Source organism: Canis lupus, chromosome 2, assembly GCF_011100685.1.
Source record: "Canis lupus familiaris isolate Mischka breed German Shepherd chromosome 2, alternate assembly UU_Cfam_GSD_1.0, whole genome shotgun sequence".
NCBI classification, from domain to species: Eukaryota; Metazoa; Chordata; class Mammalia; order Carnivora; family Canidae; genus Canis; species Canis lupus.
Genome location: NC_049223.1, coordinates 35,159,621 through 35,186,426, shown reverse-complemented (window position 1 = coordinate 35,186,426; position 26,806 = coordinate 35,159,621). Strand labels below are relative to the sequence as shown.

General features: G+C 38.8%; 5 protein-coding genes and 1 non-coding gene across 10 annotated transcripts in view; all 6 read right to left on the bottom strand.

Moving 5' to 3' along the window:
* The window catches only part of LOC111091928 (protocadherin alpha-1-like), a 171,777-nt gene that overhangs the window by 23,845 nt on the left and 121,126 nt on the right, over positions 1-26,806 (bottom strand).
* The window catches only part of LOC111091918 (protocadherin alpha-4-like), a 164,332-nt gene that overhangs the window by 23,849 nt on the left and 113,677 nt on the right, over positions 1-26,806 (bottom strand).
* Positions 1-26,806, bottom strand: part of PCDHA13 (protocadherin alpha 13) — a 172,056-nt gene that overhangs the window by 57,982 nt on the left and 87,268 nt on the right. The gene's annotated exons all lie outside the window — the stretch shown is intronic.
* The window catches only part of LOC119863934 (protocadherin alpha-12-like), a 77,026-nt gene that overhangs the window by 23,850 nt on the left and 26,370 nt on the right, over positions 1-26,806 (bottom strand).
* On the bottom strand, positions 12,747-12,850 carry LOC119870616. Its single transcript, XR_005356265.1, has one exon. It is a non-coding gene; the product is annotated as a U6 spliceosomal RNA (small nuclear RNA).
* On the bottom strand, positions 21,899-24,723 carry PCDHAC1 (protocadherin alpha subfamily C, 1). Its single transcript, XM_038530374.1, is given in 5 exon segments — positions 21,899-22,283; positions 22,285-23,413; positions 23,415-23,748; positions 23,751-24,153; positions 24,156-24,723. Coding segments are annotated over 5 exon segments (2,451 nt in total). The 5' UTR covers positions 24,408-24,723; the 3' UTR covers positions 21,899-21,950.

Below are 26,806 nucleotides of genomic sequence, written 5' to 3'. Positions count from 1 at the left end.
TAGATTTTGTCACTTAATTCCTTCAGCAGTACTGTACATAATACATTATAAAATGGGTAAAATAGAAATCCTCTAAATTAGCTAAATTAAGCTGCAGTGTGTTTTCTATGAATATTAAAAGATCCTCTAAGGCATTTCAATGAGATAATTAAGTTTATCTAATAAACTTTCTTCATCAAAGCTCCTTTTGGGGAGCCTGGGTGGCTCAGTCGTTTAAGTGTCTGACTTTGGCTCAGGTCATGATCCCAGAGACCTGGGATTAAATCCCACGTGGAGACCCACATCAGGCTCCTGCTAGCTAGGGAGCCTGCTTCTCTGTCTCCTCCTCTCCTCCCCGCTCGTGCTCTCTCTTGCTATCTCTGTTTCTGTCTCTTTCTCTCAGATAAATGAATAAAATCTCTTTTAAAAAACTTATTAAAGTTATTTAGGAAAGACATACAGAGTCTTCAATTCTGTGGTAACCTCAGAAATTTTTTACAAAGCATCTTTTAGGTAGTAAGATCTGGAATTAAATTCCACTAGCAATTATATACCCCCAGCTCCTTCAAGGTTTTTAATCACATTGTATGCTGAGATCATGCACCTTAGGTAGGGCACTCTTCTAGTACTTCTGCTTAAAGTAAAACCAGATTCTATGATTCAAGATCTAGTTCTACTGTTTAATAATTATTTGTCCTAGGAAAAGTTGTTTAATTTCCCTAAAACTTAGCTTAGTATAATAAGAAACACCTAGCATTTACTATAAGCGTTTATTGAGATATAGCATGTAAATTTTTCAGTATATAATTATTATATTATTGATTATTAGCCAGAAAAAAGAAGGGGCCAGCATAGGGATAGAAGTCTCATAAAATTAACCAAATAACCTGAGGAGAAGGGAGGGATGAGTAAAAAAAAAAATTGGAAAATCCAATCTTCTGCATTCTCTTTTTTAATATTACAAGCAAAAAAAAGCGTACTCTATCTAACCGACAGAATTAAGTAGAGTAAAAGAAAATCTAGTACTGGTTCTTTTTATACAGCATCTCTGAATTAATGGTCTCAAAAGAGTCGTAGGGCAGGTCTATTTTTAACTCTTTGAGGAACCTCCATACAGTTTTCCAGAGTGGCTGCACCAGTTCACATTCCCACCAACAGTGTAAGAGGGTTCCCTTTTCTCCACATCCTCTCCAACATTTGTGGTTTCCTGCCTTGTTAATTTTCCCCATTCTCACTGGTGTGAGGTGGTATCTCATTGTGGTTTTGATTTGTATTTCCCTGATGGCAAGTGATGCAGAGCATTTTCTCATGTGCATATTGGCCATGTCTATGTCTTCCTCTGTGAGATTTCTCTTTATGTCTTTTGCCCATTTCATGATTGGATTGTTTGTTTCTTTGGTGTTGAGTTTAATAAGTTCTTTATGGATCTTGGAAAGTAGCCCTTTATCTGATACGTCATTTGCAAATATCTTCTCCCATTCTGTAGATTGTCTTTTAGTTTTGTTGACTGTATCCTTTGCTGTGCAAAAGCTTCTTATCTTGATGAAGTCCCAATAGTTCATTTTTGCTTTTGTTTCTTTTGCCTTCGTGGATGTATCTTGCAAGAAGTTACTGTGGCCGAGTTCAAAAAGGGTGTTGCCTGTGTACTCCTCTAGGATTTTGATGGAATCTTGTCTCACATTTAGATCTTTCATCCATTTTGAGTTTATCTTTGTGTATGGTGTAAGAGAGTGCTCTAGTTTCATTCTTCTGCATGTGGATGTCCAATTTTCCCAGCACCATTTATTGAAGAGACTGTCTTTCTTGCAGTGGATAGTCTTTCCTCCTTTATCGAATATTAGTCGACCATAAAGTTCAGGGTCCACTTCTGGATTCTCTAATCTGTTGAGCACACAACTCTTGATCTTGTGGTTGTGAGTTTGAGCTCCATGTTGAGGGTAGAGCTTACTTTTTTAAAAAGAGCTTGCTTGATATCTGATCTGTTAATGAACTGGAATGAATTATTAAAGTAGAATTGGAATACTTTTATTCTGTAAGCACACATAGGTAATATTCTTGATTTTCTTACATAGAATAAAAATCATTCTAAACAATAGTTTATTCTCCTGATGTTTGGAATATATGACATTAAATACTTGTTCAGACACACACGCACACACACACACACACACACACACGAAAACATGTCCACGTTTAGATGCCAGGAACTTCTCATTCATTCAACATTTACTGAACATTAACTTTGTGGCAAGGACTGAACTAAATACTTAACCTCAGTAGCACTTTCCTGGCACCTCTCATATATAGTTTTAATTTATATATTAAATTAGGGTTAGGTGTGTACATATCTCCCCTGTTCAACATGTTTAAGGGACAGAGTTTACTCACTCATGTGACAAATATTGAATGATTATTATGTGTCAGACATTCTTCTGGCTACTGGAGGAGCCATAGCAAAAGAAATAGACACGGTATTGATCATGGAAGTAGTCCAATAAAGGAGCTGGATGATAAACTGGTGAAAAAATAAGTAGGTTAAAAGTGAAAGGGATCCCTGGGTGGCGCAGCGGTTTGGTGCCTGCCTTTGGCCCAGGGCGCGATCCTGGAGACCCGGGATCGAATCCCACGTCAGGCTCCTGGTGCATGGAGCCTGCTTCTCCCTCTGCCTGTGTCTCTGCCTCTCTCTCTCTCTGTGACTATCATAAAAAAAAAAAAAAGTGAAAATGTCATGAAAGAAACAATCAGGAAGTTATAATAAAGGACACTCAAAGGAATATACTTAGATATGGATATCAGCAAAGGCCTTTCTGAAGAGGTGATATTTAAAAATCATGACCTGAAGGATGGCAAGAGGCCATCTATGCAAAGACTAGTGGGGAGAGCATTCCCTGCTGGGGTAACAGCAGATATGAAGGTACTAAAGTAGAAAAAATCAGGGCATGCCTAAGGATTAGAAAGACAGTGTGGCTAAAGCATAGGAAGCAATGGGAAAGTGGCATAAGATGGATGGGAAACAACCAGGGGTGGGATCTTACAGTCTTGCACATTACCATAAAGAGTTTGGATTTTATTCCATTTATTCCAAAGTACTAAGTCATGGTAGGTTTTGAAAGGTTCATGAGATGATCCACTGTATATATTTAAAAATACTACCATAATTGCTACATGGAGAATGATCTAAGGAGAACAGATATAGGGGGTAAGGATGCGGGAAAATCAGTTACAAGGCTATTGCATCCATCCAGGGGAGGTAAAATAGGGATGTGGATGAAAGTAATGGCTACTGGTTGAAGATGGATACCAGTAAAATAAGTTTCAGCAGTGGAATTTAAAGGACTGATTCATTAAAGAGCAACGACAAGCTACTCTTTGGAGAGAAGCTGTCAGGAATGACTCCCCAGCTTCCGGGGTGAAGAACTGGGTGGATAATGGAACCAGATTCTAAAAAGACTATAGGAAGAGATGGTTTGGAAATCAATTTTAGGCACGTGTGAACTGCCTGTGAGAAAGCCAAGCAGAGTTAGGCAATCAGATATGAGAGTTTGGAACTCAGCAGAAGGGTCTGAGCTGAAGAATTTAAAATTACAAATTAATAAATATTTTCTAAATGAATGTGGACACTGGGTAAAGTGGCAAAGGTATCCTTTACCTTTTAATAGTTGCTACCCAAATGGCCTTAAGCTTCCATTGTGTTATAACAATACTCCTTATTTCTTATATTTAGGTCCCTTCCTGAAATACAAAATTGCACAGAAGATCTACCCAAAGCAAAGTGTACTTGCTGTTCTGGATATTCTTAGAAGCAACTAATAAAGGAAAAAACATCTGGGGACCGACCATACTGCCATAAAAAAGAGCCTCTATTATATACATATGTGCTTTCTGAATAAGTGAATACAATATATACATATATTTTAGGTTTTTAAAAGGCATAAACTTTGGTTATACTTCCTATGTGATTTATTTTTAGTTTTTATTAGTCTTCTGTTTATTTAATTCTGGTTCAATAATGCATCCTTGTACAAAATTCATTTCATCCAGAATTGTAAAAAACAAAAAAGTCAAAGTCCTTTCAAATTCTATTCTCCTATAGACTATGCCTCTGATAGATAATTGTATGTCCCTCCAGACTTTTATTTATACATATATAAATATGTAGATATATATTTTGCTGAAATGTAACCATATTACTCTATACACTATCATGGAATTTTGCTGTTTCATTTTTATTTAACATATATGATGGACACCCTTCCATGTCAGTGCCTATAATTCTGTTCATTCCTAGTAACAGCTAAGACTGGATCCAACCATGTATGGATATTTTGTAAGTTATTTTTACTCCATGATTTAATATTTAGGTGCATTTCTGAAAGTTTGTACATGTATACGCCTGTGTGTTTATCCTGAGAGGTGTTAAAAGTATGCACATTTAATTTTTAGCTAGATAGGACAAAATGCTTCCCTAAATTTTTGAGCCAATTTATACTCTCAATCAATGGTAAACAAGCCAATTTATTTACTTTTGATTTGTCTAAAAAATTCTTACCTTTATTCATAACACAGTAAAAAAAAAAAAACCCATGGAATCATGTTCACAACTTCCAGAAGAAAACATGAGAGAAACCTCTGAACCTGGGGTAAGTAAAAGTTTCTTAAATAGAACACAGAAGACATAATAATAAAACAAAAAATTATTTACCCTTATTGAAATTTAAAACTTTGGTCTTAAATGGACACTATTCAAAAAAAAAAAAATGAATGGGCAAGCCACAGAAGAAAAGATCTGCTATAAATATATCTGATATAGGACTTGTACATAGATTTTTACAACATAATGATAACAAGACATGCAAACCAATTAAAAAGAGCAAACAATTTGAACATACTCCATAAATGACATACAAATAGAAGCACATTAAAAAAACAACAACAACACTCAACATAAGTCATCAGGGAAATGCAAATCAAAACCACAATGAGGTAATGACTCACACCCATTAAAATGGATAATATTAAAGACTGACAATAGCAAATGTTTGTGAGGATATAGAACAACTGAAACTCCTACACATTGCTAGTGAACGTGTAAAATGGTGCAAATACCTTGTTTGTTTTTTAAAGATTTTATTTATTTATTTATTTGAGAGAGAGCAAGCACAAGTGGAGGGGAGGGGCAGAGGGAGAAGCAGATTCCCTGCTGACCAGGGAGCCTGACACAGGGCTCCATTCCAATACCCTGGGATCATGACCTGAGCCGAAGGCAGACGCCCAACCGACTGAGCCACCCAGGTGCCCCAATGATGCCAATATTTTGAGAAACAGTCTGTCAGTTTCTTAAAACATAAAACCACTACAGAACCCAATCAGTGTACTCAAAGGTAGTAGAGAAGTGAAAGTGAAATAACATATATTCAAAGAAGGATTTGCATACAACTGTACACAGAAATCTTATTCACAGAGGCCAAAACCGAGAAACAGCTCAAAGATCCATTAACAAGTAAGTAGATAATAAGAATATGATATGTCCTGGGATCCCTGGGTGGCTCAGTGGTTTAGCGCCTGCCTTCGGCCCAGGGCGTGATCCTGGAGCCCTGGTATTGAGTCCCACATCGGGCTCCTTGCATGGAGCCTGCCTCTCCCTCTGCCTCTGTCTCTCTCTCTCTGTGTGTGTGTGTGTGTCTCATGAATAAATAAATAAAATCTTAAAAGAAAAAAAAAGAATATGATATGTCCTTACAATGGAAATACTACTCAACAATGGAAAGGAATGAACTACTGAATATATACAACTACATAAATCAATCTCAAAATCATTAGGCTGAGTGAAAAAAGGCAGATACAAAAACTCCTTATTGAACAATTTCATTTATATATTATTCTAGAAAACGCAATTAATCTATCAGTGAGAGAAAGCAGATCAGTTGTTCTCTGAGGCCTGGGACAGAGGGAGGGGAATGAATGCAAAGGGATAAAAGGAAACCTTTGGGGGTGATGGAAATATTCTGTACCTTCATGGTAATTTGAAGAGTGTATACGATCATCAAAACTCACCGAATCAGGGCAGCCCCGGTGGCGCAACGGTTTGGCGCCGCCTTAAGCCCAGGGCCTGATCCTGGAGACCCAGGATCGAGTCCCATGTCGGGCTCCCTGCATGGAGCCTGCTTCTCTCTCTGCCTCTCTCTCTCTCTCTCTCTGTCTGTGTGTGTGTGTGTGTTTCTCATGAATAAATAAATTAAAAAAAAAACACAACTCACTGAATCATATACTTTAAATGAATGCAGTCTATATTAGCTACTATAATAAAGTTGATAAAAATAAAGCCAGATACATTGAATATCACTATAAAAATATGATTCATAAACCACAAAAGGATACTGGCCCTTTGTTTGTTATCATAATCAAATTACCTTGAGGTACTTGATAACAATCTTAAATGACAATGGGGGAAAATTCCATTTCTTTAACTGCATAGAGTTGTATATCTAAATTTAGATTACTTAATACCTAGGGGGAGATTCTGGGAATTTATAGTTTCTGTGCAATATTTTTGTATTATTTAGGATGTAAAACAAACTCTACTGATGTTATAAACAGAAATAAAATCTTCACAAAAACTGATTTAAGTTTCTCCTGGTCTTGGATTTCTAAAAACCCCAAGGAAGCTTTTGAATAGGAGACTATTCAGCCATTATATAGACAAAAAAGAGAAAAAAGGCTCAAAATAAATTCAGTCAAATCACTCTAGGGTACAACCTTCAGTAGAACATTTCATGAGAACAAATGATAAAATACTGATTAATTTATAAATAAATTATAGAATGAAAATGGACAGTGTACTTCAGAGGAGAGGCAAACCTGAAGGAGGCAGATAGCAGCTGAAATATGCCTAAACTACAGATTAAATTTTCACAATTTATCCCTCTGCTCATCTAAGTAGGTTGAATACAGAATATCATAACTACAAATATGAATATAAACTACTTTCAACTCCTCACTTGTTACACTGATGGTAAATTCTGTTTGGTAGTAAAAATCAGTATGAGCAAACTTTTTGTGAGCCTAAGAGTCATAGATTATGAAGTACACTACATAAGAATAAAGGCAAATGCTTAAGCTCTCAAAATTAGATCTTTTGTCCTCCACAGAGCTACAAGGGGCATCATTATAACTCAGACCTATTAGATTTTTAGTTGAATAAAAGTTGAGAGGTACCCGAGATCACCAATTGTGATTCACAATGCACCAAAATGCAGACAGCATGCCTTATAACCTTCCCAATACTTTAATCTTCGGTAGTAGAGAACAGGTGCTTGGGAAATGCATTTCATCTTAAACACCTTAATAATTAACTATCTTGCTCAGGCTGTTGTTAATTTTGGAAGGTATCCTATGGAAGCCTTAATAGAGATGTAGAATATGTTCATTTTAAGAGAAGAAACCAAATATAAAATCTTTTTTTCCTATTACATGACATTTTCCAAATCAAAAGAACAGGAATGCAAAACAGGCCTGTTACTAACTTCCTTAGTGTCTATGTTATTTCTAGGTACCAAGTTGGAGACTAGAGACAATCTCAGTGGACAACTTGTGATTAATTATTAGACCTGATGGACTATTTTTAGTATTTTCCAAAATAGTCCCAACTATGGCTAGAAATAGGAACCAAAGAGAATTATGTTTCAGAGAATAATTCACGACTTACAACAATTACAGAAGCAGATTCAGCAGCAGAGAAGTTAAGACAATATTCTTAATCACAATCATCAACAGAAAGAATAAGCCAATATTAGAAGCTGAGAGCATGAGCAGATGTTTCTGCAGTGATAAGAACTACAGTGGAATAGAAGATTAAAAGAAATAGAAACAGTTCTAATGTCTCATTTCAGAACTATGAGGAAATAGGCAAAAATCACTTCAAGAACTTCAACAGACTTATAAAATATAAAAGAAATTTTAGGAAGAAAACACAGCATTTTCCCCCTTGTAAACATTCAAGTTGCTTAGGTGTTCTAAAGCCAAATAAAATAATAATTATTCAAATGTATACAATGCAATTTACAATTATTTTATCTTCCTGATCCTCTTATAATTATGTAATGTCTATACTTATAACTATTAAGTTTCTTGCCTTAAGGTCTACTACAAGTGATATTTGTATAGCAAATACTGTATACAGTTTCCTTTTGATAAGTGTTTGCATGATATAATCTTTACCCATCCTTTTACTTTCAAACTTTATCTTTTAATAAAGATATGTCTCCAATAAACGACATATGGTTGTTTAATTTCTAACCAGTCTGACCATCTTTTATTAATTTGAATATTTAGTCTGTTTACATTTATTTATTTTTATTTATTATTTTTTTGTCAGTTTACATTTAATGTAACTACTGGTATACTTCATTTATATAATCTCATTACTTTTTTAAATTGCATCTGTTCTAATTTGTCTTTCCCCCCCTTTCCTATAGATTAAGTATATTTTTATCCTATTGTCCTCCCATTAATAACTTATTGGTCTCATATTCTTTCTTTTTAAAGATTTTTAAGTTTATTCAAGAGAGGGAGAGAGAGTGCACTTGTACATATGTGTGAGCATGAGCAGGGGGGAGGGTCAGAGGGAGAGGGAGAAACAGACTCCTCACCCAGCAGGAACCCCAAACCAGGACTCCATCCCAAGGATCATTACTTGAGCCAAAGTCAGACGCTTAGCCAACTGAGCCACTCAGGCGCCCCACATATTCTTTTAATATTTTAAACAGGATTACCCAAGGGGTACCTGGGTAGCTCAGCTGGTTGGGTGTCTGCCTTCAGCTCAGGTTATGATCCCAGGATATTGGGATAGAGCCCTGCATTGGGCTTCCTACTTCACGGGGAGCCTGCTTCACCTTCTCCTGCTCCCCATGCTCATGTGCTCTCTCTCAAATAAATAAATCTATGGCATAACTTATTTTTTACAAAGAGAAAGCAAAAATACTAATATGAGGAATGTAGAAAGAAATATGGTCTTACTACATTAAAATAATGAGAAATACAATGAATGACTTTAAGCCTATATATTACATTATGAAATTTAAATTGTGCATTATGAAATGCACAAATATGTGGGAAAAAATTTGCCAAACTGACACAACTAGAAATATAAAATTTCCATAGCTCTGTGCCTCTTGCAGATATTGAATTCATAATTAAAAATATTTTCATGAAAAGACCTTTAATCCAATAAGGCTTAATTCTGAATTCTCCCAAATATTTATGGAAGAAAAAAACCCACTGATTTATACAAACTTTCCAAAGAATTAAAAAAGAAGTAAAATTTCTTATCTTACTATATGAAGCCAGCATAGCCTTGATATCAAACCCTGACAGAAACATTACAAGAATTGAAAATTACAAGCCAATTTCTATCATAAACACATATGTTTAAAATTCTAAGCAAGATGTTGGAAAACTAAATCCAGTGATATAGAGAAGAATAATAAATTACAATCAACCAAGGTTTATCCCAAGAATGCAATATTGGTTTATTATTAATAAATCAACCAATGTAACTTATGATTTGAATAAAATAAAGGATAAAATCATATGATCACTTCAATAAACAGAGAAATAATATGATAAATTTAATACCTATTCATAATCTTTTAAAGATCTCTTAGTAAATTAGAAAAGAAAGGAAGCTTCCTTAACCTGACAAAGGACTTCTGAGGGAAAAAAATGTATCTCATATTAAATATAAAAAACTTTCTCTCTTAGATAAGAACTAAGACAAGACTATTATCACTTCAACAATGCCACAAAACATAAAACAAAAGCTATATGAAGAAAGTTAAGGGCAGCCCGGGTGGCTCAGCGGTTTAGCACCGCCGTCAGCCCAGGGCCTGATCCTGGAGACCCAGGTCCCAGGTCAGGCTCCCTGCTTGGAGCCTGCTTCTCCCTCTGCCTGTGTCTCTGCCTCTCTCTCTGTGTGTCTCTCATGAATAAATAAATAAAATCTTTTTTTTTTTTAAAAAGAAAGTTAAGAAAATAAATAAAACTAAGAGTATTGGAAATGGCATAACAGTGTATGTAGAAAATGTAAGATAATATAAAAATGTGAGCTTTCAAAACAAAATTTGGCAAGGACACTGGAAGCAAACCTAATACAAAAATTAGTTTTATATCTTCATATCTGCAACAAAAACAATTATAAAATGAAATTTTTAAATGCCATTTATAATAGCATCAAAATACCAAACATCTAATGAAATTGCACAAAATATCTCCACACACACATAAATTCACATAAACACTAAGAGAAAAAAATAAATAGAAGGATACATCATGTTAGTAGACCAGCTGTTTATGGATATATAGTCATTATGTTAATAAATTCCATATTTTTATACAGTAAATAAAAATCCAAGTAAAATTTTGTCAAACTGTCAATATGCCTCATATTTTCTGCAGATTTAATACAATACGAATTGAAATAAGAGCAGGAGTTTTTTGGCAGGAATTGACAAGCTGATTCTACAATTTCTATAGAAATGCAAAGGGTCAAAAAGAGCTAAATTAATCTGGAAGCAGAAGAACAAAGTGGGAGAACTTACACAACTGTATATCAATACGCATCAATATACAATGGTATTAGCACAAAGAAGAGGACTAGCCCAATGAAACAGAATGAGTCTAGAAATAGGCACAAATATACAGTCACTTGGTTTATGATAAAGGTAGCACTGCAGAGTAGTAAGAAAAGGGTGGTCTTTTATTAAATGGTGTTGTATATGTAGAAAATCCAACTGATTTACACATGGAAACAATCTCAGCTCCGACATTACACCATGTACTCAAATACACAATTTCAGATGGATTAAGATTCTTAATGTACAAGTTAAAACAAGAAAGCCGCTGGAACTATGGCAACCACTAATCAGATATGGCTATTTAAACATAAGCTTCAATTAAATTTAGTAACATTAAAAATTCAGCCCTGCAGTTTCACTAGCCACATTTCAAGTGCTCAGTAGCCATCTGTCCTATATACGTAGATATAGAAAATTTCCAACATACAGAGTTCCATTGGACAACAATGTTCTAGCAGATAATATAGAAGTGTATCTTCATGACCTTCAGGTAGGCTACATTTCATTAAAAGGATAGAAAGAATACTAAGTAAAAAGAAAATATCAAAAATTGGATATCATTAAAATTAGGAGTTCCTGGGAGCCTGGGTGGCTCAGCAGTTGAACGTCTGTCTGCCTTCTGTTCAGGGCGTGATCCCGGTAGCAGGATCGAGTCCCACATCAGGCTCCCTGCAAGGAGCCTGCTTCTCCCTCTGCCTGTGTCTCTAACTCTCCCTGTTTGTCTCTCATGAATAAATAAATAAAATTAAATTAAAAAAATTAGGAGTTCCTGTTAACCAAAAGACATCATTAAGAAACAGGGAGGGGATCCCTGGGTGGCGCAGCGGTTTGGCGCCTGCCTTTGGCCCAGGGCGCGGTCCTGGAGACCCGGGATCGAATCCCACGTCGGGCTCCCGGTGCATGGAGCCTGCTTCTCCCTCTGCCTGTGTCTCTGCCTCTCTCCCTCTCTCTCGGTGACTATCATAAGTAAATAAAAATTAAGAAACATGGAGTACTTTTATATACTACTACGGAGTGATTGCAAGTTTATATTTTTAAGTGAAAAAAACTAAAGTGCAGAAGAATATGCTTTATATGTCATAATTTATCCTAAAAAGCAGAAGATATACACACATACATATTTGCTTATATCTATCAGAAGAAGAAATAGTAAAAAGGATAAACCATAAAATTTGATTACCTATAAGAGGAAAGAAGGACTAAAGTAGAGGAACAGGCAATAGTACATACCAGACTTTTCTAAATATACTTTTTTTAATAAATTTATTTGGGAACCATTGTAATATTTTACATAATTAAAAAAGAAAATTAAATTTTAAAAAGCAAGTCCGATTTTAAAAAGTTTTTATTTAAATTCCAGTTAGTTAACATACAGTGGAATATTAGTTTCAGGACTATATTTGAAAGCAACTTAAAATAAATGAACCTAACTCTGTATGTACTTGGCAGCTTAACACAGAGATGAACTATTCCAAGATATTTTTTAAAGATTTTATTTATTTATTCATGAAAGACACACAGAGAGAGAGGCAGAGACACCCAGGCAGAGGGAGAAGCAGGCTCCATGCAGGGAGCCTGATGCGGGACTCCAGGACTATGCCCTGAGCCAAAGGCAGATGCCCAACCGCCCAGCCACCCAGGCATCCCTCCAAGATATTTTAAAACACAGTAATTTGCACATTCCTAGTGGGATATATGCTACAAGTGAAAATAATGACAAAAATATTAAACTGATACGATAATCATATTTTTAAAAATATTCTATTTAAATTCAATTTGCCGGGATCCCTGGGTGGCGCAGCAGTTTGGCGCCTGCCTTTGGCCCAGGGCGCGATCCTGGAGACCCGGGATCGAGTCCCACGTCGGGCTGCCGGCGCATGGAGCCTGCTTCTCCCTCTGCCTGTGTCTCTGCCTCTCTCTCTCTCTCTCTCTCTGTGTGTGACTATCATAAATTTAAAAAAAATTGTTTTTAATTCAATTTGCCAACATATAGTGTAACACCCAGTGCTCATCTCAACATATGCCCTCCTTAATGCCCATCACCCATTTATCCCATCCCCCACCCACCTTCCCTTCTGCAGCCCTTTGTTTCCCAGTTAGGAGTCTCTCGTGGTTTGTCTTCCTCTTTAATTTTTTAAAAATATGGAACACTTCACGAATTTGCCCATCATTCTTGCGCATGCGCCATGCTAATCTCTGTATCATTCCAATTTTAGTTTATGTGCTGTCGAAGTGAGCACGATACCATAATCATATTGTTGATGTAGTGCTGGTATTGTTTTCTAAGTCTGTTGCTTGAGTAGCATGTGGTAACAAATGAGTAATTACACTGGTATAAATGAAAACTGGGATTTTTGTTGTGGGGAAAAAGGAGATGTATACAATACTGAGTGAAATTAACCAGACATAAAAACATAATTATACTATATGATTCTATTTTTATGATGTTAGAACTCATGATAATGGTTATATTTCAGACGAGAGTAACCATAGATGGGTGGGGTAGGGGTGGGTTGCTGGTAATTCTCTACTTCCTTACTTCTGTGGTTGTTACATGATTTGGTTGGCTTTGGATTATTCATGAAGCTGTATACTTATGATATATGAACTTTTATGTATGTTACACTTCAATTAAAAAAATTTAAAGTAAGATTTGTGTGAAGCAGCTAATACTATGCTTAGTGGAAATTTATAGGTTTTTAAAAACTTTATTTGTTTGTCTTGAGAAAGAGAGAGAGAGGAAGAGCACAGGGAGAGGGAGAGACTCTCTACCAGGCTCCATGTATTGAGTTCAGGTCCAACTCAGGGGCTTGAGATCATGACCTGAGCTGAAACCAAGAGTCAGTTGCTTAACTAACTGAGCTACCCAAGCACCTCAGAAATTTATTGCTTCAAATCTATATATTAGAAACAATAAAACCTGAAAATCGGTAAGCTAAATAAAGCAGGTAGAAAACAAATGGAAAATGAATATGGGGAAAGGAAAATAAAGTTAAGAGGAGAAATTAATAAAATAGAAAGCAAATATACAAGAAATAGAATTCTAAAAGCCAAAAAAATTAGTTCTTGGGAAGGCTAATATAACTAATAAACTACCTCCCAATCTAGTCAGGAAAAATGGTGACAATAACTAGTATCAGGATTTAAAAGGGGAATATCACTACAGATCCTACAGGTGTTAAAAAGATCACAAGAGGATATTATAAAAAAAAAACCTTCTACCAAAAAAGTTTATATGAAATTAACATATTTTTGGAAAAGACAATTTACAAAACAAGAAGAATAAAACTATAAATAACTCTTTACCAATAAAGAAATTTAATTTTCATGCCTTAAACTTCTCCACAGGGATCCCTGGGTGGCGCAGCGGTTTAGCGCCTGCCTTTGGCCCAGGGCGCGATCCTGGAGACCCGGGATCGAATCCCACGTCAGGCTCCCGGTGCATGGAGCCTGCTTCTCCCTCTGCCTGTGTCTCTGCCTCTCCTTCTGCCTGTGTCTCTGCCTCTCTCTCTCTGTGTGTGACTATCATAAATAAATTAAAAAAAAAAAAACTTCTCCACAAAGAAAACTAAGGCACAGAGAACATCACTAGTGAATTCCACTAATTTAAGAAAGAAATATCACCAATCTTAATAAACATGTCCCGAGAATAGACAAGAGAAGGAAAAGAAACCCTTTGAATTTAATAGCGACAGCATAACTTTACACCAAACTTATAAGAAAGGAAAATGACAAGCCTATCCTGAGTGTTAAGTATAAATGCAAAAAAAAAAACACTACAAAGATGTCTTAACTAGTTGTTTTTATTTTGTATGAACATCATTTTTAGACTAAATAAAACAGCTGTAATCTTAGCTTAAAGATTCTAAAGAATAAGCATAATGTGCAAGAATTCAGAGAACATTTTTGAGGCTATGTCATTACAGTTTTCCTATGAAAACAGTATATATGTAGATGGCTACCAGATGGTTCTAGAACAGCCAAGAATTTAGGATGAGACAGAAAAGTTTTTTCTCTTTCTCTGCAACGCAGGATAGAGAATATGTGATTGCATATTCATTCTTAGATTCAAAGACAAGTTCCAGATGAATATATAATGACCTCCTGTGTTTATAGCTTGAGGAGGAAATTGTTATCCAAATTATTTTCTTTCTCATAAATGCAGTATAAAAGAGACACGTAATTTATTTATATCCTGAATCAATTTTATCTTATCAATTAAAACTGGGAACAAAGTGAGTAGCAACCTTTATGATTTAGTTTTTGTTTTTAAGAATCATCTTTGGGGATCCCTGGGTGGCTCAGCGGTGTAGCCACTACCTTCTGCCCAGGGAGTGATCCTGGAGACCCAGGATCGAGTCCCACATCGGGCTCCCTGCATGGAGCTTGCTGTCCCTCTGCCTGTGTCTCTGTCTCTCATGAACGAATTAAAAAAAAAAAAAACATCTTTACTGGGCATCCCTGGGTGGCTCAGTGGTTTAGCTCCTGCCTTCAGCCCAGGGCGTGATCCTGGAGCCCCAGGATCGAGTCCCACATCAGGCTCCCTGCATGGAGCCTGCTTCTCCCTCTGCATCTCTGTCTCTGTCTCTCTCTCAGGAATAAATAAATAAAATCTCTTAAAAAAAAGAATGTAAAAAAAAAAAATCATCTTTACTGGGATACCTGGGTGACTCAGCGGTTTAGTGCCTGCCTTCCAACCAGCGCATGATCCTGGGGGCCCGGGATGGAGTCCCTCAGGCTTCATGAATGGAGCCTGCTTCTCCCACTGCCTATGTCTTTGCCTCTCTCTCTGTGTGTCTCTCATGAATAAATAAATAAAATCTTTTTTAAAAATCATCTTTACTAACAAACTCCTTATTTCCCATAATACTTCAGTCAGAACCCTCGGCTATGGTCCACATTCACTTGACATTTTTCAAAATGTTAATTATTTCTGATATTCATATTATATCCATTTGAGCAATGTAAAAGCATCTTTGCAATTTAATCCACCTTCACCCCAACCCAGCAAAATGCATTTAGTTTCTGGAATATTACTGTTTCCCTCTAAATGTAAATATTGAAGGCAACAAACACCAACAGATCATTAACATTATCAGACATGCTGTTAAAATTTTCCCATTCATGCATTTCCCAGGCATTGCTTTTTCCTTCTGTCTACTTGTTATTAAGCAATTTTTTCCTTCCCTTTTACTAGTTTGAGGTTTCTCTATTATACAACGAATTCTACTGTATGCCTACATAGGTTTTTTTTATCTGAATGTATTTCATATGCTCAGCAAGCTTCCTTTTTTTAAAAAAATATTTTATTTATTTATTCATGAAAGACACAGGTAGAGAGAGAGAGAGAGACACAGGCAGAGGGAGAAGCAGGCTCCATGCAGGGAGCCAGACGTGGGACTTGATCCCCAGTTTCCAGGATCACATCCTGGGCTGAAGGCAGCACTAAACTGCTGAGCCACCCGGGCTGCCCTCAGCAAGCTTCCTTAGTTACAGCACTCTAACGATTTTCAAAATGCAGTTATGAGTTTCAAAGTCAAAATAGATAATCAACCAATGGGAAAGTCTACTGATGGCATATATTTAAACAAAAACACCTAGAATGTAAAAAAAAAAAAAGTTCTATCACTGTTAACGAATGTCACTTCAAAGGGAAACATTCTACATCCTAAGTATCCTGGCAAAGGGGAAACTGCTTCAACTCCAGATGAACGATACAATAATATAACATTGATGTGTCCAAACTAAAATTTTCATGCCTAAGTCAGTGGTTCACTGTTGCGCATTTTTGTCACATTATTATACTTATTATCCAAAAAATTTGCCAGTATAATTAATTTTAAATGGTAAGCAGAGATTTAGATTTCATAGACAACATCTTGGATACCAATCTAAACAAAATTAAATTGCTCATCACAAATCTTAGAAAAAATTAACATGAGACACATGTTATCTACTTGTTGCTCAGTACATCAGTTTTGTTTATATCTGTAAAATATTATCAACAGGAGATATACAAATAAAAATGTTTTCTGAATTACCTAAATGATAGATTTTAGTATTGTAAAATACTAGTAGTCTTGTAAAATATGTTTGTTTGTTTAAGTAGGCTCCATGTTGGGCTTGAACTCACAACCCTGAGATCAAGACCTCAGTGGAGATCAAGAGTCAAACACTTAACCAACTGAGCCACCCAGGTGCCCCAGTTTGTAAAATACATTAATACTTACACTGTAAGCTAAAACAGGACAGAAGGGCTTAGTATTTAGAGTACAATGCTAAGTGAAATACGTCAGTCAGAGAAAGACAGATAACATACGATTTTGCTCACATACAGAATTTAAGAAACAAAACAAATGAGCAAAGGATGGGGGGCGGGGAGGAAAGAGAAACAAACCAAGATTGGACTTTCAACTACAGAGAACTGATGGTTATCAGAGAGGAGATGGGTGAGAGGGATGGGTGAAATAGGTGATGAGGATTAAGGAATGCACTTGTCATGATGAGCACTGGGTAATGTATGGAATTGTTAAATCACTATATTGTACTTCTTTAACTAATACATTACTATATGCTAACTACACTGGAATTGAATTTTAAGCTTAATTTTTAAAAGAAGAACTTAGTATTTGAATGAAATATAAACACATAAACATCAACACGATTCTGTATGACTCAGACAGAGTTAAGATTGTTCAGAAATTGCACTCTTCAAAGGATTTTTGTTTTATAAAATTCAAGCAATAAATATTTTATTTCTAGAATTCTGTTGTTGTGTTTAAGGCATTCAGTGAACACTATGACAAGCATTCTTTTCTAAAGAATCAAGTTTGGATCACTATGCAATTGGAGAGGAAGAGGAAAACAATAAAACACTTGGGTGAATTACAAACACTCCATCTATGTAGAAGTTATTTTATCCATGCTCTTATACATCATACTTTTCTTAAATGTAAGGAAATATCCAGTCCACAAAAATTACTAGCAGACAATGGACTACCTAAATAAGTGAAATTTTAACATTGATGGAAAAAGATTGCTCAAGTGGACAAATGGGATGGCACAAATGGATGTATGAACAGTATATCTTTGCTACTGTCACTTATTTAAGCTTAAAAATTTGGTGGCAGGGAGTATTTCCTTTGTTATTAGCTATATTTATCCATATATATATGTATATAGATATATATTTTTTTAAAGTAGGCTCCATGCCCAACATGGATCCCAAGGTGGGGCTTGAACTCACAACCCTGAGATTAAGACCTGAACTGAGATCAAGAGTTGGATGTTTAACTGACTGAGCCACCCAGGTACCCCTACATTTTTCCTTTTAAATAATTTTTCAACTTCCAGATCCAATTCCTTTCAAGTCTACTCAAAAGGTGTTTTTCAAACAATATCCGACTCCCAAACTTCAGACATTACTGGTATTCTCATCTCTCTTTGTTATAGAAAGCAATGAAATAGAATAAATAAATTATGAATTTTTTGGTAGGAAGAGAGTATATACATTAAGTGTTTTGATACCTGAAATATTAACACTATAAAGCACCAATTTTCTCCCTTAAAATTAAATGCACTCTTTTGTGTCCACTTCAACTTTCATGATGCAAAGACACGCATCCCTGATAATCACTTTGTCATCAATGGAAACTGCCATCATATTTAGCGCCAGAACACAGCATTGAGGTTGTTCAAGCATGCTCTAGGACCAGAAAATCCCACTTTGTGTTGTTTCATTATTAGACATGAGGAAGAAAATAACCATTGAAATAATATATTTGAAAATGATCTTTAAAGTGTTAAAGATATATACATATAAAGTGGGTAAATGAGTTAAATCTTTTCCCTTGATGTTGAACTCTTCCCTCTATGGTACCACACCATTCATACACTGCCAAATGTATTTAGTATTTCATTCAGCAAACATTTACTAATTGTATCTTATATACTGGATTCTATTATGTTATCTGAGAATATTAAATATGCAAAATTACAATGCATGTAAGTCATTTTATTTGCAGTTAACATCATTATTTGAAGGAGAATAACTTATAACTCGCTTTTCTCCTATTACCTGGAATAGTAAAACAAGGTATCTTCCATTCTCTTCCCTAATCTCTGCATACCTCCTTCCCTTGCATCCATGATCTCTATGAGAAGTCAGAAGTCTTCTTCTAGAGATCAGAACTGCCAAAGATAGCAAAACTGCTAAAGACTGTCATCATTTGATTTAAAAAGTTTCTGAAATGCAGAGGGCCGCTATGGATACATTTAAGTATTTGAATAACTTAATTTCTATTAGATGCATTACTCTCAGATATGGTATTTACATATTTTAAAGTATACTGCCCTCTAAAATAATAAGAAAATTAAATCCAACTTGAATGGGCTTTGAATGGCAAATTTACCTTGAATATATTAATATTTCTGATGTAATAATTTTCCTCTTTCAAGTACTGAGTAACACATGGAATTGTTGAATCATTACATTGTACACCTGAACTAAATATAACACCATATGTTAACTGGAAGTAAACTTAAAAAAACAATGGTTCATCTTTCTTCTTTGTGAAATATATCAATAAAAACACAACATTAAAGGTTGTCAAGTCCTATACCCAATGGTTTTATCTTCTTTCTATCAATACAAATCGGTGTTCTAAGACAAGCTTGTAATTTCCATATACTTACAAATAATGTGTGGAGCTATTCTGTTTTAGAGTGTCATTCTCACAAAAGACTACCTCTCCAAAATGGCATTTATTTAACGTATGACCTAGAAAATATGTTTCATTTTTATCAAATTGTGTATCACTCAAGATTAAATTCAAATGCCATCTCTACCACAACACCTTCTCTGATTCCCTCCCTCCTTTCCCAGATGTTCTCTCACAGTCTCTCTTTCCCTTCTCTCCACTGCAATTTATTTTTACATTTTTTAGGTTATAATCATTAAACTGTGTATTGTAATGGTTTGGACAAATGTCCTATCTTCCGTGATATTTTGCGTATGTTATGCAAAGAGTATTGCGTATTTTTTACTCCTACTTTTGGTATCAGAATGCTTTACACATATCTGTGACTCAAAATATTTTTTGAATGAAGAGATTTATGCTTTAAATAATTCCTTAAACAAATTCCTAAAAGGTCATTTATTACCTGTACCAAAAACTGGTGCCTTACTTCCAATTTTGGACCATTATACTGTATTACTTTTATTGTTCTTTAATGGGTTTGAGTTTCTCAAAAACAAACTATAAACTCCTTGAAGTCAAGAATAGTCTTTTACAGTGTGGTACTGGCACAAAAACAGACACATAGATCAATGGAACAGAATAGAGAACCCAGAAGTGGACCCTGAACTTTATGGTCGACTAATATTCGATAAAGGAGGAAAGACTATCCATTGGAAGAAAGACAGTCTCTTCAATAAATGGTGCTGGGAAAATTGGACATCCACATGCAGAAGAATGAAACTAGAGCACTCTCTTACACCATACACAAAGATAAACTCAAAATGGATGAAAGATCTAAATGTGAGACAAGATTCCATCAAAATCCTAGAGGAGTACACAGGCAACACCCTTTTTGAACTCGGCCACAGTAACTTCTTGCAAGATACATCCACGAAGGCAAAAGAAACAAAAGCAAAAATGAACTATTGGGACTTCATCAAGATAAGAAGCTTTTGCACAGCAAAGGATACAGTCAACAAAACTAAAAGACAACCTACAGAATTGGAGAAGATATTTGCAAATGACGTATCAGATAAAGGGCTACTTTCCAAGATCCATAAAGAACTTATTAAACTCAACAGCAAAGAAACAAACAATCCAATCATGAAATGGGCAAAAGACATGAAGAGAAATCTCACAGAGGAAGACATAGACATGGCCAATATGCACATGAGAAAATGCTCTGCATCACTTGCCATCAGGGAAATACAAATCAAAACCACAATGAGATACCACCTCACACCAGTGAGAATGGGGAAGATTAACAAGGCAGGAAACCACAAATGTTGGAGAGGATGTGGAGAAAAGGGAACCCTCTTACACTGTTGGTGGGAATGTGAACTGGTGTAGCCACTCTGGAAAACTGTATGGAGGCTCCTCAAAGAGTTAAAAATAGACCTGCCCTACGACCCAGCAATTGCACTGTTGGGGATTTACCCCAAAGGTACAGAGGCAATGAAACGCTGGGACACCTGCACCCCGATGTCTCTAGCAGCAATGTCCACAATAGCCAAACTGTGGAAGGAGCCTCGGTGTCCATCGAAAGATGAATGGATAAAGATGTGGTTTATGTATACAATGGAATATTACTCAGCCATTAGAAATGACAAATACCCACCATTTGCTTCAATGTGGATGGAACTGAAGGGTATTATACGGAGTGAAGTAAGTCAATCGGAGAAGGACAAACATTATATGTTCTCATTCATTTGGGGAATATAAATAATAGTGAAAGGGAATAGAAGGGAAGGGAGAAGAAATGTGTGGGAAATATCAGAAAGGGAGACAGAACATAAAGACTCCTAACTCTGGGAAACGAACTAGGGGTGGTGGAAGGGGAGGAGAGGCAGGGGGTGGGGGTGAATGGGTTACGGGCACTGAGGGGGGCACTTGACGGGATGAGCACTGGGTGTTATTCTGTATGTTGGTAAGTTGAACACCAATAAAAAATAAATTTATTAAAAAAAGAATAGTCTTTTAATATTTATATACTTCCAGGATTCTTAGCACAGTGTCCTTAGCAGGAGTGTCCAATTCTCAAGCAGAGCAGGACTAACTCCATTTTGTGCTGCACCCACCACCTCCTGTATGACCCCCACATGACCTGCTTATTGCTTAAGGCGCTGCCCCACCCTAGTCAAGCCGTTGGGCACACCCTAATCGGAAATCGGCTCATAACAATGTAACCCTGCCTTGTGCCCGCCAAAATTGCACACCAATTCTGACCAAAGTAATAGGCCAGCTCAAATGGATACTATAGGGTAAGATGTAATTCAATTGGCCACCTGCGTGTGGACCGACATGACTGTGCAACTTTCTGCGTATCCCATTGGCCCCTGGCCCCTATAAAGCTGCTACGCCTCTTAGTCTTGGGGTCCAAGTCCCTGCTCCGCTGTGTCGGGTATACTTGGACCCAAGCTCAAGCTTGTAAATAAACCCTCGTGTGCTTGAAAAAAAAAAAAAAAAGGAGTGTCCAATTCAAAGGATTTTTTTTAAAGTATTTTATTTTATTTTATTTTATTTTTCAAAGGATTAAATGTTGAAAGACTCACCTAAGAAGCACTTCAGAACATAGCTAGCAGTCGTCTCCTGGCCAAGGGAATCAAATCCCCAAAAATGTGCTTAACCTGGCATTGACATTTATGGTATCCCCTTTCCTATTCCGAATGTGAATGCAGGATACTGGCAAAGTCAGTCCTACCTCAGCAGCCAGATTTCTCAGGTCAGCAGCACTGTATTCCCCACACAATAGCAAACTGTTATAGTCAGAACCAAGTCCTAGAGATGCCTGATAGAGATAGGTCTGAGAGAGTCTCTCAACTGTAGTGACATCTATTGTCACTGATGTCATACAAGGATTCGAAGCCATCTTCCTCCCATACCTCAGTCCCTCTGGAGAGTGACAGCAGCTTTGAGAACCACAAACTGGGGTTCTAATTCACCTTGATACACACAAAGAAAAGCAAGCACCCCGGAAATAAAAAGGAAATACAGGCCAGGGCAATTACTAAATACAGGTTCTGGGTAGAAAGGTGGCCTTCTGTTTCCCAGGTATCTTCAAAGTCTGGAAGGACCTGAGGTGCACAGTTGCTCAATAGTATACCCAATGTGATGGAAGAGGAAAGTGGTGGGTCTCCATGGTCCCTAACTACTACCACCACTCTCTGTTTCATTCCATCAGTGGGAAGAATTAAGCGGGCGGTATGGAGCTCTCCCATACTAGAGGAAACTCTGAAAAGGCTAGAGTCAGAAGCCTGAGAAATATGGTAGGAAAGCCAAGCATTAGAACCGCTGTCTGCATCCTCTGCTACCACTTTTGTGACCAAGTGTCCAGTTCTGGCAGAGCAGGGCACAATTTCCACAGGAATAGAGCCATTTCTGGGCAAGAGAAACAAGAGGACTGGAGCATTGTCATTCCTATCTACCACAAACAACTTCACAGTCACTGTTGTACTTCTGGGAAGAATGCCACCATCCTGGGCTTCCATTTGGAAGTGAAACCCCTTGAGCTGCTCAAAGTCAAAAGGAGTTCTGGCAGTGATAACCCCGCTGGATGGTTCTACTGCCATCAAGCTAGAGGCTGTCTGCCTTTCAGAGATAACATCCAACAGCTCATAGAAGACAAGGCCATTCTTCTCCAGGTCAGGATCTTGGGCAAACAGTCAGCCTAGACAGGCCCCAGGACCATTGTTTTCAGCCACAAAAAGTTCCTGTTGTGGTTGAGCAAAGCTTGGTGAATTGTCATTCACATTAGCAACAAACACAGTTAGTGTCCTGTGGGTGCTCAATGGGGGTGAGCCACTATCTGACTCAGTGATCAGGACCTGGTATTCGCTGACCTGCTTCCGGTCCAGGGGCCCCTCAGTCAGCAAGCTGTAGTAGTTATCAAAGGAAGCCTTCAGCTTAAAAGGGCCTCCACTGGACATGCTACAAATGACCTTATCATTGGGACCAAGATCCTCACCCCTTAGACTGCAAAGAGTGATCGCTGTGCCGGGGACAGCATCCTCAGAAACTGAACTGGAGAGACTCAGGAGATTGACCTCAGGGGCATGATCATTCACATGTCACTTCCACCAACAGTTTGACTGTACTAGCTAAAGCGAAGGTGCCTTTATCCTTCGCCTCAATGTATGCCTCCAACAAGGTTTCAGGTGAACCTAGTGAAGCAGCTAACCGCACCTCCCCGTTTCTAGGGTGCATATGAAAGTGGTGCCGCAGTCTTGCTTGCGTGCTACTGCTTAAGGAGTACCGGATTTCTCCTTTGGAGCCTTCATCGGTCTGAGGCCTGAACCTGTAATAACACAGTCCCGGGGGTGCAGTCTCTGGTACCGTGGCGCGGTATACTGTGCGCTTAAATACCGGCGCATTGTCGTTTGTTTCCACCACTACGATGGTAATTGTGCGTCTCCGGAGCGCGCGGGCTGCCCACCGTCCTCAGCGGAGAGCACCAGCTGGTGGGTGGCGCGCTGCTCCCGATCCAGCGCTTTCTCTAATACCAACTCCGGGTATTCACTGCCGTCGACCCGCGATCCCATCACCAGGTGAAAGCGCTGGCTGGGGCTCAGACTATAGCTTAGGACCCCGTTGCTTCCCTCGTCAGCATCTTGGGCATTAGGGAGGGTAAAGCAGGCTCCGGGCATCAGGAACTCGGGGATGTGCAGCTGCACGTCGCCGGCAGGGAAAAGAGGCGACTTGCCATTGTCCACGACGTGAACTCGCATCGTGTGTAGCTCCAGCGGGTCCTCGAGCACCAGCTCATAGGTCAAGACGCAGACAGCTTTGGTCCCGCACAGCCGCACAGCCGTTCGCAGTCCGCGGGCTCTAGGACTACCAAGCTACCGCTGGCCAGATCCACCCCGAAGTAGGGCTCGCGGTGGCTGGAAAGGAAGCGAAAGTTCCTCCCGGTCAGAGCGGCCGCTGACAGCTTCAAGTCCGCGGAAACATTGCCCACGGCTACGCCCCGCTCAGTCTCCTCCAACGCTGAGTATTCCAGCCGTCTGGCGTCAGAACCGCAGGACACCCACAGACCGAGAACCGCCACCCTCCAGCCCACCATGCTCCCTCTCGGCGTCCTCGCTCCCCCAGGACCAGGCTCCGGACTCCCGGAGAGCGCGAACCGTCCGAGAGCGAGAGCCAGCCGCCCGCCACAGCGAGCTACAGGTGCACCGACCGCCGACCTGCCTCCCGAATATACTGGGATCGCCCGGGCCCGGCTGGCTGGAAGCTACGCTCGCCCGACTGGAGGTTTGGCAGCCGTCTGGGAAAGCCAAGCTGGCCGGTGCGGAGGGGCGCAGCGCCGCCTAGGGGTGCAGAGACGAGGTAAACCGCTCGGGCTAGGGAGGCACCGTCTCCATTCCCCGCTGGCCGGCGCCGGGGCGGGGCAGGGAAGACGCCCCCAGAAACCAACGCATCTTCCGTCGAACGGCGTTTCTAAGAGCGACGCCCTCAGACGGCCCCGTCTTCACTTCCACAGCCTCTGCCTGAAGATTGCTCATAACCGGGGCTGAGCCTGGCTGGGCTTCCCCCTCGCCACTGTTGGGCAGCGCAACCTCTAGTTCCGGGGGCTCGGACCCACAGAACCCTACAGAGCCCGCGGAGAGGGCGCAACTCCCAGAGAAACCGCGGGGCGGAGGCGGAGAGAGGCGGACTCGGGCCGAGGAATGACCATGCCTTCGAAGCTTAAGGAAACGGGAGCCCCCAATCTAAGGGCTGAGGCGCATTGCAGCTGGATTGCCAGCCTCTCCGGGGCGGGTTAAAGTCTCTCTCCTTTACCTTCTTATATATACCAGGATCTAAGATTTCAATGGAGGGGACCAGCGAGGGGCAAATTGGGGTGTAGGGTCCTCCTGAAACTTCCCCGGGACCCTGGCTTTTCGAGGCACCCAGGTGGGCGAGCGCAAGGCTAACTGTGGGTCAGCAGTTTCCCCTTACCCCAGGAAGGCCCTATGGGGGGAGTGCCTCGCAAGGGGCCCTTGCCTGGATGAGAGAGGTTAGGAACCAGTCAATACAAGCACCTGAAACTCAGACTGACACTCATCCCCAACAGGAGGTGCGAAGTGGAGTGGGAAGAAAGTAACTGAGATTCTCTCCAGAGTGTAACCAGGAAAACTGTTCTGTAAATTTACTCTCTAAATATTTAGAAAGTAGCATAGGGTAGGAACTGGCTAGGAACTGGCTACATGTTCTCCGACTTCGTTTTGAGGCCGGTCTCCTGAAGGGAAATCGGTATATTGATCAGTTCTATGAAAAATAGCGCCGATCTACAAGAAACATCTCCAAATTTCGCCTTGCACCCTACAACCTGCGGCTTTCCGGAGAGGCGAGCCGAAAAAAGATTGCCTTTCAATGACTATTAAACACTAAATTCCTTAAACTTCTTTTAGTACAATTGCAGAGTCTAAAGCCCCGGAACCAAAATTTGACAAAAGCTGAATACAGGTCAAGAATTGAAGCTTTCAGGGCAATATATTTTCTGGTCAGAAAACTGCCTCGAAGTGTTAATAATTATTGAAGCTGAATGCTGGCTACATGGGAGCTAATTACGCAAGTCTCTTAACTTTACTGTATGTTTGAATATTGTTATGATACTTTTTAAAACTGCTGATTAAAATGGGGGTAGAGGGAAACAAGCTGTTCCAGCATTCTGGTTTTAAGACTGAAAATGGGATTGGTGAATTCATTATGTCAGTAAGAACCAATCACCTCCTTGGGGACAGTACAAACCCAACCCCTTATCTCTCCCAGGGAAGCAGGGCAAGCAGCAACATAAGGCAATTTAAGTAATAAAGGTCCTTGACTAATCTGTCTTTCTGAGTTAAGGAACCAAGAATCAGTGACACCAAGTCTTGGAAAAAATTAAAGCAAAAACATGTTAGCCCAGTGAAGTGTTAGGTAGAGTCATAAGTATAGCCATCACTGGGATTCCTCATTATGATGTGAAATAACCCATAAAAATTAAATTTATTCACAAAATTTCAAACCAAAACTAATTATCTACTTCAGTGACACAGATTAGGATTTGCATTTCCTCATTTTCATTTTTTTTTAATTTTTATTTATTTATGATAGTCACAGAGAGAGAGAGAGAGAGGCAGAGACACAGGCAGAGGGAGAAGCAGGCTCCATGCAGCGGGAGCCCGACGTGGGATTCGATCCCGGGTCTCCAGGATCACGCCCCGGGCCAAAGGCAGGCGCCAAACCGCTGCGCCACGCCAGCTAAGCTAACGGGTTTGGGGTGAAAGTTTATACTTTTCACTTTTCCCTTAGTAGCATATGCATCTGGAGAGACGCACTCAACTTTTGGAAGGCTGCTGATTTTAAGACCTGCGATCAAGTTTCCAGATATACTGGGTTTAGAATTTCTGAGCTCTGTCTAGGAGGAAGTATGTGTGGGTACGAATTAGTAAATTGGGAAAAGGAAAAACTCATACTGAGAATCAACGAGGAAATCTTGTC